At 54.8% G+C, this 14,511-nt stretch overlaps 1 protein-coding gene across 2 annotated transcripts in view; it reads left to right on the forward strand.

The window, feature by feature from the left end:
• Positions 1–14,511, forward strand: part of PLXNA4 (plexin A4) — a 415,500-nt gene that overhangs the window by 383,980 nt on the left and 17,009 nt on the right. For both annotated transcript variants that reach the window (XM_033098740.1, XM_033098741.1), the window contains exons 26-29: positions 9,589–9,692; positions 10,324–10,423; positions 11,580–11,770; positions 12,875–13,044. In XM_033098740.1, coding sequence (XP_032954631.1) covers positions 9,589–9,692; positions 10,324–10,423; positions 11,580–11,770; positions 12,875–13,044 — 565 coding nt within the window. The remainder of the gene's footprint in view (positions 1–9,588; positions 9,693–10,323; positions 10,424–11,579; positions 11,771–12,874; positions 13,045–14,511) is intronic.

The following is a 14,511-nucleotide window of genomic DNA, read 5'->3' on the forward strand; positions in this document are numbered from 1 at the left end:
CTGCTCAGGCCAGGGACAGGCCACCTACTTCCTCAGAGGGGCTGGGTCTCCTGTGACAGCGTGCTCTGGACACGGGGGCCACCTCTCCTGTCACAGGTGCAGCTTGGGAGCACCCAGGGGCCACCCTGAGGGGACAGGGCCTCCACAGCGGGGGAAGATGAAGGGGGAGAAGCCAAAGAAGGGGTGCTGGGCAGTTTGAGCCTCAGGGCTCATCCCCCCAGGGAAGGGGCATCATGTAAAACGCCTCACAAAGCCCTCCCACGATGGGCGCTTTTCTGAGGAATATCCTTTTTGTTTTTTCGATTAAATCTTGGGTTTGGAGCTGCCCCCAATGCTCCGGCCTTCTTCCTGCCAAAGCCAGATTGCACCACAAGGAGAGGGGGGCCTCCTCAGAAGCCCACATGCTTCTTCCACACAATTAGACTCAGCGTCGAGATCCCCCCAAGGGGAGAGGGAGGCAAGGCGAGTTGTTCCCATCGTCTAGGTGAAAGTGCTTTGAAAGCCTAAAAGCAATTTACAAATGTAAGGTGTGATTGTGATCAAAAATTAATGTACGCTGAAGGGACAGAGCGCACATGCAGGGAGAGGACTCGCTCCGCCACGTGCACTGGGCAGAAGCCAGGGCCACACAGCCAGGCCCCCCCCCCCCCCCGTCTTCATTCCCGCCCCCGTGCCGCCTCTTCCCATAGTGGAGGGTGTTGGGCAAAGACTGCCCACCCCTCGGATGTCGGCCTCCTGGCAAGGCAAGGACACCTGTCAGCTCACAAGGAAGCACAGCTATTGTCCCCAGTAACTGTCCCCAGTAAATGCAGCCCCACGCCCCGCCCCCTGCCTGCATCATCCCCGTGGCCCCTGGCTTGGCCCCTTATTGCAGACACATTGATTCTTAGGCTGAAGCTCTCCCACTCCTCCCCCTGTACCCCTCCACCAGACTTTTCTGGGCGTTAAGGAACTAAGGGGGAGAACTGTATGAGTCAGGGGTCTCCAGAGAACAGATAGGATGTGTAGATAGGACGTGTAGATGCGTAGGTATAGATAAATAGAGAGATAAAGTAGTGTGTATTGAGAGAGCAGAGAGAGAGAGAGAGAGAGATTGATTTTAAGGAATTGGTTCACGTGATGATGGAGTTTAGCCCGTTTGCGCTGCTCGAACGTATTACAGACTAAGTGGCTTACAAAGAGCAGCTGGCAGAGTTGGTGTCTGGTGAGGATCTTCCCAGCCAGCGCCTTCTCACCGTGTCCTCATGTGGTGGAAGGGGCAAGGGGTCCTCGGGGGCCCCCTTTTTAAGGGCTCTAAACACACTCATGAGGACTCTGCCCTCGTGACCCGATCACCTCCTAAAGACCCCACCTCCAAATACCATCACATTGGGGGTTAGGATTTTAATACGAATTTTGGGGGGATGCAAGCGTTCCAGCCAGTAGCATGGAGGCAGGCAAGTCCCCAACGCTGCAAGGTAGACCAGCAGGCTGGAAACGCAGGGAGGAGCCAGTTGCAGTTCACGTGAAAAGGCTGTCTGCTGGCAGGATTCCCTCTTGCTCAGAGAGGAGGTCAATCTTTTGTCCTCTTCAGGCCTTCACCTCATTGGATGAGGTCCAACCCAGTTCTGGAGGGCAACTCACTTCACTCAGAGTCCGCCCCTGTAAATGTTCATCTCATCCCAAAACAGCCTCACAGAAACATTCAGAGTCACGTCTGACCATGTATCTGGGTGCCTTGGCCCAGCCAAGTTGACACATAAAGTTAACCATCACGGGAGCCCAAGCGAAGGGCACAGGGCACAGGGGTGACCCGCCTGCCTTTCGGTCTGTTGGATTCTAGGGAAGGAAAGATATCACAGGGCAGGGGTGGGGGCTGTACTGGGGCAGGTGGTCCCTGGGAGCTCTCACTGCTGAGGGCACCCCACTCTGCTCCACATGAGGCGTCCTCCCCAGCTCTAGGTCCCCTTCACCACAGGTATTGGCTGTGGGTACCCCTTAGCGTCACTAGACTCTGCAACAAGTGTATCAGGAGAGGCTACTTCGGGGCAAGCTCTGTGCCAGGCCTGGGGGTGCCCACGTGCCTAGGAGGATTTCCTCATCTCCACACAGTAGCGGAAGGCAGGACAGCCCTCTTTCTGAGCCATGGGAATCTTTTGGTCTCCTCCCTGCTCTCCCATAGGAAAAGCCGCAAAGAAGAACCTGCAGCTCAGAGAGGCACAGTGCATGGGCCCCGGTCACACAGCAGGGAGCTGGCGAGAACACCCATTTCCTCCCTCCAGTCTCTTCAGCGGGTCTTGACCTCCAGAGATTCCTCTGGTTTGATGCAAATGCTCTATCAATAGCCACCTACCCCCAACTCCCCCACCCCCTCTGTCTTGCCATTCAAGTCCTGCTGAAAGGATATATTTTTTCAAATAAGTAATTCCTGTATGCAATAAAAAGATACACTATCTTCTGAGTGAAATATAAAGAGTTCACAGCAGCCGTCTCCCCAGTTTGCATTTTCCGCTGCACCTGATGGGAAGGACAGATAAAGATAATGGGATTTTTTTTTTCCTTTTTTTCTTTCACCTCCCTCTCTCCCTGGAAGGTGGAAGTGTAACAAATTGGATTGTGAGTGTGTCTGTCCTTTGTGCTTGGAGCCTGGAGCAGGGCACGGGGCTGCCGGGCAGGAGCTGCCAGAGAGGTCAGAGCTAGCAATTTTCTCTTGGTGCCGTGCGTCTGAATACCAGGGTCACCTTTCCTCCTTCCACCACCCACCACCTGCCTTTTTAACTCTTCTTTGACCCTGCGTGCTGCCTAAGTGACACTAGCGTCTCTGTGCTCCATAGTCAAGATTATCCATGAAGCTCTCGCTCATGTCTCTTAAATCGAGTGGCAGAGCACGGCTTTCTTTTGCTTTTAGCTCCCAGACGTCCCTAAGGAACAACTAGCCAGTGCTGGGACATTTACAGTTGGTAAAGACCTACAGCCTAAAAGGCAGGCGGCACAGTTCTATGTAGGACTTTCTTCTTCTAAACACCACATTTCATAGTTCAGTTATTTTATAGTTTAGAACTTGCTCTCAATAATGTTTTTCCCCCACAAAACATATTCAGATGGTTCCCCCTCTCACTCCCAGGTCAATTTTCTGATCTGGTTTGCAGCGACACTGAACCCCTCCCAGCCGTTCTGTGATGCTCCCCCCTTTTGGAGTGGCTGGGTGTAGAGGGTCTCAGGGCTCTCTGCCAGGTGTCTCCTTGGGCTCACCTGCTGACAGGTATGTAGCCAAGTCATGTCTCTTCCCCCAGCCTTATGCTCGGGACCCTGTGTTTGGAAGTAGAGTGGGTCGTGTGCAGGTTTGGCGTGTGCTCCTGATGGGAACCTGTTGTCAGGTGCCGCCGAGGTGAGGAAAGGTGGCCTGGGGTGGCGGGCAGGCATCTCGCTGTGGTGTCCATCCCTCGCGGACCATGAGGGTTGACTCGGCCAGCTCTACCCAGCCTGGTGGGCATCTCCTTCCCCCCTTGCCCTTTTAGGTCGGCTGGCTCCTTCTAAATCTTCCTGTGACGGGTCTAAGGAGAGACGGCGGCAGAAAGACTGGACTGGGGCTAGAGTGGGTGGTGGTATAAAGCCTTAAGGGTCCCTGGCCTGCGTCAAATAAGGTGCATGAATGAGTGTGCATAAGCGTGTGTGTGTGTGAGTGTGTGCCCATGTCTGTGCATGTGTGTGTGTGTGCCGTGTTCCCACCTGCACGCACATACCATGAGTCAGAGCTAATGAGGGGTTGTGCTCCCCAGGGGAGGGTTTGCCTCTCAGGGGAGCACCTGCTGGTGGTAGGGGACCCTCCAGGAGCCAGGCCAGTGATGTGCTTGGTGTCAGTGTCCCCTTCCAGGGTCGGCCTGCCGACGAACCCCCACTTTTTCCCCAGACACCACACACAACCTTGGGGACACCATGGCGTTCCCATCTTCTCGCCCCCGTAGCATCTTGAGGCCCCCTGGCCTATCTCCTGGCCGTGCCTTCCACCTACATCTCCGCCCGCACCACCTTAGCCCAGTCCCTTTGGTGGGGCTCCCCACCCCTTCTCATTCACCGCCACCCCCACCCCCGTTTCTGTGGCCCTCAGCTCAACCCCAGACGCCGCAGTGTGGCACGCCAGATTGCTCCTGAGTCACCTTCCTGACTTGCGTGTGCGTGTCCAGCCTCTTTTCCACTGTCTCCCACAGGATGCAGACTCACGGGTCCCTAGATGTGTCACATAAATGGCACCTTTGGATCTGAGTGCTCATCCCCTGCCAGTGAGGCAAAGCCCTGTGCCTGTTCGCCCTTCCGCATTCAGCCCAGGCAGCCGCCCCCAACCCCAGGCCTGCAGACCCCCCCGGCAGCCCACCTCCCTGCAGCTCCAATCACCTGGCCCCCATTCTTTGTTCTCCCACACAGCCCTACACAGGCAACCCTTCAAAGGCCAGGGCTTTCGTTATCTTAAGTTTCCTTGTCTAACCCTGTAGAGTGTCCCGCTGGCACAGAGCCTGGCACACCATGGGCACCCAGGAAATGCTGTTTGAATGAGTGAGTGAGAATGCAGCTCCAAGGATTTCTGGATCCAACCATCAAACATGGTGGCTACAGGAGATGCTTCTCACCAGATGGGGCAGCAGACGCCCTGGTCCAGAGCAGGCGGTGGCGGGAGTCTGTGTGTCTCAGGATTCCTTGGGGCTGTCACATCATTTGGTGCCTTGAGGTATTGTGCAGTCCCTCACGGTGCCCAAGGCAGGAAGGCTGTCTGGGAGGCGGGGCATTCACCTGCAAGGCCGCTGGCTGTTGGCCAAACTGTCACATTTTCCCTGGGCTGTTCTAACAGGGTCACCTCGCGCATGGCAAGGTGTGGACACAATAGAAAGATATTTTTAGTGTTGTTTGTAGAGATGAGCTTGAAGGAGCCTCTCTGATAAAGAGCAGGCTTGGGAAGAGAATTGAGGATTAGGAGACCTGGGTCCTCCTGATTTTCGTTACTGTTGTTAAAACGAAGCCTGTGTGAGTAAGCAACAATACGCAGAACACAACGTTAGATCTGCTCTCACTGGGGCGCCTGAGGCTGACCTAGCCAGCCGCTCACACTGCTGAGGGCTGCTGACCTTCACCTGAAGGAGGTCCTGCTCTTAGGGGCCTTTTCGGCTGGGTAGGGGTGAGCACCCAGCCATGCCGCCGGGGGATGTGCTGCTCCCAGGGCAGGGAGAAGCCAGCTGCTTTGCCCTTTGCCCTTTGGCTTGGCCTTGCCTGGTTCCAGCTTGACTGGTGGAGCTCCACGGCTCATACCTCTGTCAAGACAAGGTCATGAAGCAGTGTGCTCCATGAAGCAGGGCAGGGCACTGCAGAAAGCCGAGGGCCACGACACCAGTTGGATTTGCCGGAGACATTCCATGATGCATCTGGGGAAATAGTAGCCGTGGCTGGCCAGGAAAGGTGGGGAAACGTGGACGTGAAGTGTGTTCCAGCCAGGCCACCAGGGAAAACTAAGGACCCCAGGCACAGAAGAATGCGTGTTCGGGACGAATTTCCATGTGAGTCCACTGAAATTTTTCGGTGCCAGGGGATTGCCTGCCTTCCTGTTATATCCATACTCTCGCCTCCGCCCCCGGTCAGCTGGCTGGGCCACCCATGGCCTTGCTTCTATCCTGTAGGCCCTGGGGGTGGAGCTCCCATCCCTCTCTACTCCTCCATCAGGACCAGTGTGGGGATGGGACAGAGAAGTGGACTTTTTTACATTTCTGATGTGTCAGGAAAAAAAGCACCGAGCCATTTTTCTATAGAAAGGGGGAAAAAATGCAGGTTTGAGAAAGCTAAAAGCAAGGCTACGTAGTCTCCTCCTTGATTCCAGCTTACTGTCCCCATGTTGGTACTGGGGGGAACATTCCTAACTTTTGAGGTAATTGCCCGAAAGACCACAGCGGCTGCCTCCCTGCTGCCCACTCGTACCCCTCCGAGGCGGGCTGGGCTGGAAGGACCCTGGGAGCAGGATACCAGGATGCCTCTGCTTGCAGTCCAGGAACCTGTGACCAGGCCTTGGCATCCGTGGAGAACACACTTCCTGCCTGCTTTGGACCATCCTGCTGCCCATTGCATGTCATCAGTGCCCAAAAACTGCAGCCAGCGGGGAACTCCCGTGTCCACCCCATCAACACAGCTTGCTTTTGTGGAAAGTGCTGTGGCCCACGCGAAACTGGGCCACAAGTGACACACTGGGATTTCTAGAGCTCCAGGTATGGAGCTGAGGGGCAGCAACTATGTGCCAGCCTCCCGGTGTAGCCTCAGCTCTGGCTTCCAGTCCAGCCATCACTCCGCTGACACCTGGTTGATCGTAGATGTGGCGGGTGCCGTGCTGCAGTGCACTGAGCTGTGTCCACACCTGCCTTCCTTGCTGAGAACACCTGGGGCATGGGGGCTCCGGTTATCTATCTTTATATCTGGATGACCTGGTCCCATGCCCCACCCAGAGGAGGAGCGCAGGTAGTGCCCGTGGAAGAGAACCCAAGTGGTTAGCAGACGGAGCAGTGGCTGGGGATGATGACCTCTGGGTCTGTCTTCCCGAGCCATTTCTTTAATTTTTCTGGTTGTAAAATTATAAGCAGTGATGATAATTTAAGAGAGCTTTCATTTCTGGCAACGGACGTACTTAGGTGTGTTTTTGATCACATCATCCTTTGTGCCCGGTTGCTAACAGAGTAGTTCACAGTTCACTTCTGACTGTAGTTCACTGCCTACTGTGGAACACCGCCACACAGGTCAAATGTCCTCTTTTGCTGCTTGGAAAATGGGCCGCGATTGCGCACCTGCTTACTCACTCTTCCCCTTCATTCATTCATTCATTCATCCACTCACGCATTATTCCTTTAATAAATACACACCCAGTACTTATTATGTTCCAGGTGCTGGGCTAACCCTGCTGGTAGGCATCTAGCAGCATCGTTTTTATATTCCAAGGACAAGCCATCATTCCGTGACTGCCCTGGGGGGGAAGCATGGCCATACTCTGCCCTACTTTTTTCAGGTGGGGGCGTAGAGGCAGCCTGACTTTCGTTTGCTGACATAATTACTGGACGTGACCTTGAGCTAATCTGCTGAGCACAGCCACAGGCTGCACTGCGCACCTCGGGGTAGTTATGCAACGGGGAAGTCCTGCATCAGACTCTAGAAAAAGTCACCAGCTGTCATTGCTGAGTCCATCAGGCTGTGTGGCCTGTTCAGATCCGACGGAGATGTGCTCCAAGCCCGTCGGCAAGGGATGCCGGTGCCGCCGCTAAACCGGAAAGCTGGTGCTCAGCTGGTATCTAACCTATCTAGTCTTGGCAAGCCCATAGCCACTTTAGTGATGGAGACGACCTTCTCCTTTGGGCCCAGCCAGTGGTCTTTGTGTCCAGCGTTCATCCCCTGCTTCTCCTCCCACCCTCCCCCATGGGGGGAATGCAGAACACTGCCTGCCTTCTGCCTCCCAGGGCTGTCTCTGTACTGATGTCCTCCCAACCCCATGCAGGCTTTGACTTAACGGCCCTAACACCATTCACCGGGAAGCAGGGGAGACCCAAGAGTCTGCCTTTTAGGGCCCACTGTGTGACTAAGGTAAAGCATGCCTCTGCCGTTCCTTAGCCCAGGCTAGTCTTCATCAGAGTCTGAATGAACTGCGTATCCGCTGCCCAGCCAGCGGGGGGATAGTCCTCTTCTTTTGTCCCAGCACCTCAAAACTGCGTGCATCATACACGTACGTAAAAAAATACATGCACCATAGATCTACATAAAAATACGTGCACCATACATCTGCATAAAAATGTAAAGCCCACAACAAACAACAGACACAACACTAGGGACCAGGTGCTTCCGGAGGCGGTTCCCCTTTTGCTCACTTCCCTACCCGCCCCGAGGCCCTAACCGCCATGATCAGCTCCAGCTGCGTCATCAACAGCACTAAGTAATGGGAGGGCCCCCAGGGGCCTATTGAGGCTCCTCCACTCCAGTGACCACGCCTGGCTTCCTTACACTTTCCTTCCTGGGACGGCCAGACTCTGCAGGAAGCTCTACACGAGGCAGCAGACGAGCCTGAGAAATGGAAGCAGGGGCTTGGATGTTACTGAGTTTCCCCGAAAATAAGACCTAGCCAGACAAGCAGCTCTAATGCGTCTTTTGGAGCAAAAATTAATATGAAACCCGGTCTTATGTTAGATAAGACTGGGTCTTACAGTAAAATAAGACCGGGTCTTACGTTAATTTTTGCTCCAAAAGATGCATTAGAGCTGATGGTCCAGCTAGGTCTTATGTTCAGGGAAACATGGTAGGAGCATCGCTGCTCCTTCTGAGGGCAGGCAGTTCCTTCCCTGGGCCTGTTTCTCATCTGTAGCACTGGCCATGCCAAGTGCACAGGGTTAATTGGTGCTCTCTGTGTCACAAATGGGGCTGGTTGTGGACCCACAGCTCAGCCTTGACCAGAGGGGAATGGAGGGAGAGAATCTGAAAGGTGTCTCTGTGGCCATAGGAAAAATGCATGGCAAGGTCAGGCAAGGACTGCAGGTAACTCATTCCGGCCCCTGGCAGCACTGCAAACCCAGTGCCCTGCTCATTTCCCAAGTATCAGCATCTGTGAGGCACGGTGGGCAGTTGTGGCTGCCTGGAAACCAGATTCCTGGCTTCCTCGCTGGAACACATGTTGCATTTGAATGTAAAAGCCTGTTTTCCTTTCGGTGTGTGCATGCCCGGGTGGGTGCGTGCCCATGTGCAAGAGCTGCTGTATCTGTCATGTATCCGGGTTGCCTCGCGTGTACTTTTCAAGACTGGAATGTGCACGTCTCCATCTCTACGTGGTTGGTGCCACGTGTGCCCCTGGGGATTTGGTTGATGAGAAACAGTCTCCTATTTGCCCATGTGGGATCCATCAGCGAGCCAGTGTGTTGTAGGTGTCAGGGCCCAAGAGGAGAAGGTAGGGATGTAAGTACATACCTTCAGCATCAACTAAGTAGGTGTTGGGTAACCCCCCCCGAGATGCTGTTACCCACATCCGCTTTGTGGGGCTGTTCCCGGCGTGAGAATAGGTCGTGCTGCTCCCCCCACACACATTCACCCAGTTTCCCTGCCAAGGGTGACTCCCCTGCTGGCTTTCGGGTACAGGACACACCCCTGGAACAGGAGCAGGGTGCCCAGTGACGGAACCTGCAGCCTCAGTCTCGTCTGCTCCGGGATCTTACAATCAAGCAAACACGTGTGTGGCCTTAGGTGCCACCGTGCCTTTGCTTAGTGCCTCCTCACGTGCTTCCACCTGCCTCAGGCATTCAGCCAGGTTTTACTAAACATCTACTTCTTGCAGAGGTGGCCGCTCACAGAGAGCAGGTGGGCAGGGGAGGACAGGTGACGTTATCCCCATTTCTATCACGTAGTTTGTGGGCATGAGAACCAGAACTGGGACTCGGGGCCCCTCTGTACTGAGTCCTTCTGCACCCCCTCTTCAGGGAGCGTCTGCTCGCACTTGTGTGTCCATGGGTGCCCCTTGGGGGGGGCACAGTGTAGGTACCCACACAGGGGTCTTCAGGATCCCCCCAGGAGGGGCCCGACGGGCTCTCTGAGCGGCCCCTGCTCTTCCCACAGAGTGGCGCCAAGGAAGCGGGGCGAGGATGATCCTGCAGGACGAAGACATCACCACTAAGATTGAGAATGACTGGAAGAGACTCAACACCCTGGCCCATTACCAGGTGAGGCGACCGTGGGCGCAGGAGGGGCTCGCTCAAGGGACAGCCAGTTCCCCGGAAGTCTCAGGGCTTGAATGACAGGGTCCCCCCACTGAGGCTAGACACCGAGCCTTAATTCTGCTTCTTCACCTGCACCTCCCGTGCCCTTAGCGACTCAGGGAAAGTTGCTGTCCGCTAGCCAAGAAACTTTGACCTCCTTGGAGATAGAATGCTGATGGCCACGCTTCCTGCAGGGTGGGGGCAGAGCCCCCAAGGGAAGCAGTCTCCTGTTTCCCCATGTGGGATCCGTCTGCGAACCCGTGTGTTGCGGGTGTCTGGCCCCTTCCTTGGAAGGCCCTTCCTGGGAGGATCCCTGGAGTTTAAGGTGGGAACTCCCTGGAAAAGCATCGGGACAGAGGGTGCTCGTGAGACGCTCTTGCCGGAGTCTCTTTAAGAGCAAGCCACAGCACAGAATACTATTCAGTATCCAGATGTGTCTTGTTTTGTTCAAAGGGAAGCGGACAGCCTCCCAAGGCCCCTCGTTCTCCTGGGAGGCGCTGACAGCCCCGGAGGGCCAAGTTCATTGGGGATTGTCCTTATTTCCTGGGGTGGCAGAGTTTCTGTGCCCAGGCCCTTAGGAGCCTTTTCCTCGTAGGTGCCAGATGGTTCTGTGGTGGCTTTAGTGTCCAAGCAGGTAACAGCCTACAACACCGTGAACAACTCCACAGTCTCCAGGACCTCCGCGAGTAAATATGGTGAGTTCATCGAGTCCTCCTGGGGAGGAGAGGGTGCCCTGAGCAGCTGTTGTCATGATGGTGATACCCCTGGAAGGCCCGGGACGCCTGGGGTGGGGAGTGGGGGGTGAGTCAGGCAGGCTGACCATCGGAGGGGAGAGCCTCCTGGTTCCAGGTGGGAACTCAGGCAAAGGCAGACCCTTCATCCCCTGGAACAGGACGGACATCTACCTCCGTGAGCATACAGGCTAGAAGATGCTTCCACTATGTGATACTCATTATCGTGCGTCATGTTCATAACAATCCAGTGAATTAAGTAATTATTATTTCCCCCTATTATGCAGATTAGCAAATTATAACTCAGACACACAGAGGCTGCACGACGGGTAAAGGTCACATGGTTATGCAGCATTTGAGGGAAGGTGCGGACTCCAGTTCGGTGGTGTGGGGAAGGGTGCTGGATGTGGGCTGGAAGCCGGGGTACCACCCTGTTCTCAGGCCATCTGGGTGCCTGGGGGCCAGCTGCCGGACGGCTACGAGACCTGGTTTTCTTACCAGCAAAACGGGGACTGAAAAAACTATCAAAGTCCCGGGATCATTCTGGAAAATAAATAGAAGGAAACAAAGAATGGTGCCCACACCCAGTAGGACCATTTTCTTTTCTGCTCAATACTCATTTCACCAGACCTCACATTTCAGCAAAATAAGGGGGAAGAATGGGCCCAGGCCAGACGGGAGGGGAGGGTGGAGATGAGCAGGTGGCCGGGCAATTACTCAGCTGGTCCAGTCATTCGGGGAGCCAGGCTACCTGCTCTCACGCTCAAACTTAATTGGCTACACAGAACACATCCAGGACATGACTGGAAAACTCTTACAAGGACACGTGTAAAAGAGGACAAGCTTATATTTTTACATATTGAATAATTAAGCGCTGGCGAGATGCAAGGACAGGGGGGAGGGGAATCCGAGTGGGTAAAGGTAGTCCCAGAGTTTCCCGGAGGTGGCTGGAAAGGCACCCCAGCTTCGGGGAATGAGCTTCACCGAGGCAAGGCGACAGCGGCAGAAAATTGCGGGATGGATCAGACAGCAGGGGGCCTGAACTGGAGTGGGGGTGTGTGGTGAGTAAGCAGCTGGCAGGCTGAGTGGCCTCACGCGTGTGGGCCCGTTGCATTGGCAGAAAACATGATCCGATACACGGGGAGTCCCGACAGCCTCCGCTCACGCACGCCCATGATCACCCCCGACCTGGAGAGCGGAGTCAAGATGTGGCACCTGGTGAAGAACCATGAGCACGGGGACCAGAAGGAGGGTGACCGGGGGAGCAAGATGGTGTCTGAAATCTATCTGACACGGTTACTGGCCACTAAGGTATCGGACTTCAGCCAGGGGTTGGGGGGCTGGGGGCCACCTGTGAGGTGCGGGGAGGGACTTCGCCACCTCACAGAGATGCCCGAGCTAGCAAAGTCCTGTCATCTGTGCTAGTGCCCCTCTATGACCCACTCAGGACAGGCACTGATTGTCAGCCTGCTACTTTCCCAGCGCACAACCTCAGAAGCCTTCTGAAGCCAGTCCTCCGGCAGACGCCACCCGGACATCGGTGATGGCATGCAGCCTGAAGTTTTGTTTCCATCCCTCTCTGTGCCTTTTCTCAAATACCCACCTCATTTTTGTGTTCCCCCGAAAATAAGACCTACCCCGAAAATAAGCCCCCGGTAAGATCGTCAGCCAGACGGACACATTTAGTACGTTATGACGATGTTCTAGAAGAAGATGACATGACTGTATTGGAGTAAATGTAGGTTGTTGCACATGAAAAAAATAAGACATCACCTGAACATAAGCCCTAAGGCGTCCTTTGGAGCATAAATTACTATAAGACCCGGTCTTAGTTTCGGGGAAACATGGTATAGGGACACTAGCTGCTTCCAGTCACGGTCTTCTACCATCCTGGTGAAAGAATGACTCCTTCTCTGCGGTGCCCTAGGCAATTTCGAGGATGGAAATGGGGGCTCCATCAGTGACTTTCTAGGCACCGTTTCTAATCCCGGTTCTCGGGACATTGTGTGTCTCCAGTTAGTCTGTCACTCCTGGGCGCCGAGTGGGTGACTGTTCATTGGCCGGAGTGAAGAAAGCCCACACAAAACCGGGAGATTCTGTTTGTCTGCTCTGACCCAGGGAGCGGTTCATTAGCGTTTGTGAAAAGTGCTACAATAACACCAGCAAAGGGTGTGAAACCAAACCGTGTTGTTGGCAAAGGAAGGCTCACTCAGGCCCCGTCGTCAGCCGTCTGTCTGTTTCCCACGTGCAGAGGCAACGTAAAGCTGTTAGCGGCAGATGCAGGGGGTGGGGAGGTTTAATGCGTGCACTAACCCCGTTTCACCCGAGCTGGCCAGGGCATATGCTGTCCTCCCCGCGCCACCCGCAGCGCTCCTGTGCAGAGCTGTGTGTGACCTCGGGCCGCCCCCTCCCCAGGGCACGCTGCAGAAGTTCGTGGACGACCTGTTTGAGACAATCTTCAGCACGGCGCACCGCGGCTCTGCCCTGCCCCTGGCCATCAAGTACATGTTTGACTTCCTGGATGAGCAGGCTGACAAGCACGGTATCCACGACCCGCATGTCCGCCATACCTGGAAGAGCAACTGGTGAGTGAAGGGAGAGCAGAGGACGCCCCATGGCAGGGGAGGCCAGCCCACGTCCAGGGTGAGGAGAAGGGCCGTGCTCCACCTTCCATCGCAGGCTCTCTCCCTGGGCCTCCCCGCCCTCTCCTCCTATTTTTGTGCTCACTTCCTCTCTCACTTCTGACTAGTCAAACCATCCTTCTCTCCGAGCAATCAGTCAGTTAACAAACATTTATTTAACCGAGTAATGTGCAAAACAGTAATGACCTGCCAAGTGTCACGGCCAGGTCACTCACATCCAGGGATCTCCCGAGTGCCCGATATTATGCCACGCGCTGAGGGTCCAGAGACTGTCAGGCACGGCCCCTGCCCTCAGTGGGCTGAGAGACGCAGGTAAAAGACAGGAAGGCAGCTGTTTGGATGCGAGACATTTTTGCAACTAGATTATAGAAGGATGGCATGGAATAGGGTCTGCTCGGCAGCGTTTTGAAGCACACCCCGCATTCAGTCATCTAGGGGAACGGGCTATTTCTGTTCTATTTAAGAAGCAATGGTCTCCCTTCCCGTTAACGCCTTTTCCAAACTCCCTTTGGGGACGAGACTTTCCCATAACCACCTTGTCTGTCTCTGAGACAACAGGACTCTCTAAGTCCTAGTGGGCACACGAGGCGTCTCCACAGTGGTCCCTCTCTCCTTTAAATGACATCATCCTTTCCCTCGGTTTGTCAGTAATTTGTGTTTCAGGTTGAGGCTGCAAGGTCAGACATCAGTATTCAGCACTTGGTATAGAACCTCGCACAAAGCTGGGACTCGATAAATATTCATGCAGGTGCACGGCTGAGATGGTCTCTACTTGAGAGTTCTACCTCAGGCACAGCTGGCTGGAATTGTCCCATCCGTTCCAGAATCGCCTGCCTGTAGCTTTTAGGCAGTTCCTGTCCCAGGTTGTCCTTCCCCAAAACATTCTTCCAAGGCAGCACGAACCTGTTGTCCAGCAGCTGCCAACTGTGAGGACCGGTGGGGCATGAGGGCACAGCCAGGCACGCTGACAACCAGCCCAGAACCCCAAACCAAGACCCAGATAAAGGCAGGCGTCAGCCTATGGTATTAAAACTTTATTTAACGTAATATGCTCTGGCTTCTCGTCTCCTTCACCTGAAAAACAGTGCTGTCTCTACTGAAAATGAAAAAAAAAAATCAGGCAGGAACAGAGCTTTAGACCATAGAATTGAAGAGTGGGGTGTATCCCCATCTTGGTTCTTGGGGAGTGACTGTCTTCTATCATGCATCTCCCAGCCTTTCTGAAATAAGATTCTTGGAATCCAGAGTGCTCATGCAGGGCAGCCACCCGGGGTGAAGACTGTCCCCTCCTCTGAGCGGCCTGCCAGGTCTGCTCTCCCCAGGGCCTGCCTCTGGGAGAGACTGTGTTTAGCCATCTCAGGCAGAGCTGTTCCAAGGGGCACATTCCCAGCCTCGGGAATTTGCTGCTCT

This window comes from Rhinolophus ferrumequinum, chromosome 26 (genome assembly GCF_004115265.2).
Source record: "Rhinolophus ferrumequinum isolate MPI-CBG mRhiFer1 chromosome 26, mRhiFer1_v1.p, whole genome shotgun sequence".
Lineage (NCBI taxonomy): Eukaryota > Metazoa > Chordata > Mammalia > Chiroptera > Rhinolophidae > Rhinolophus > Rhinolophus ferrumequinum.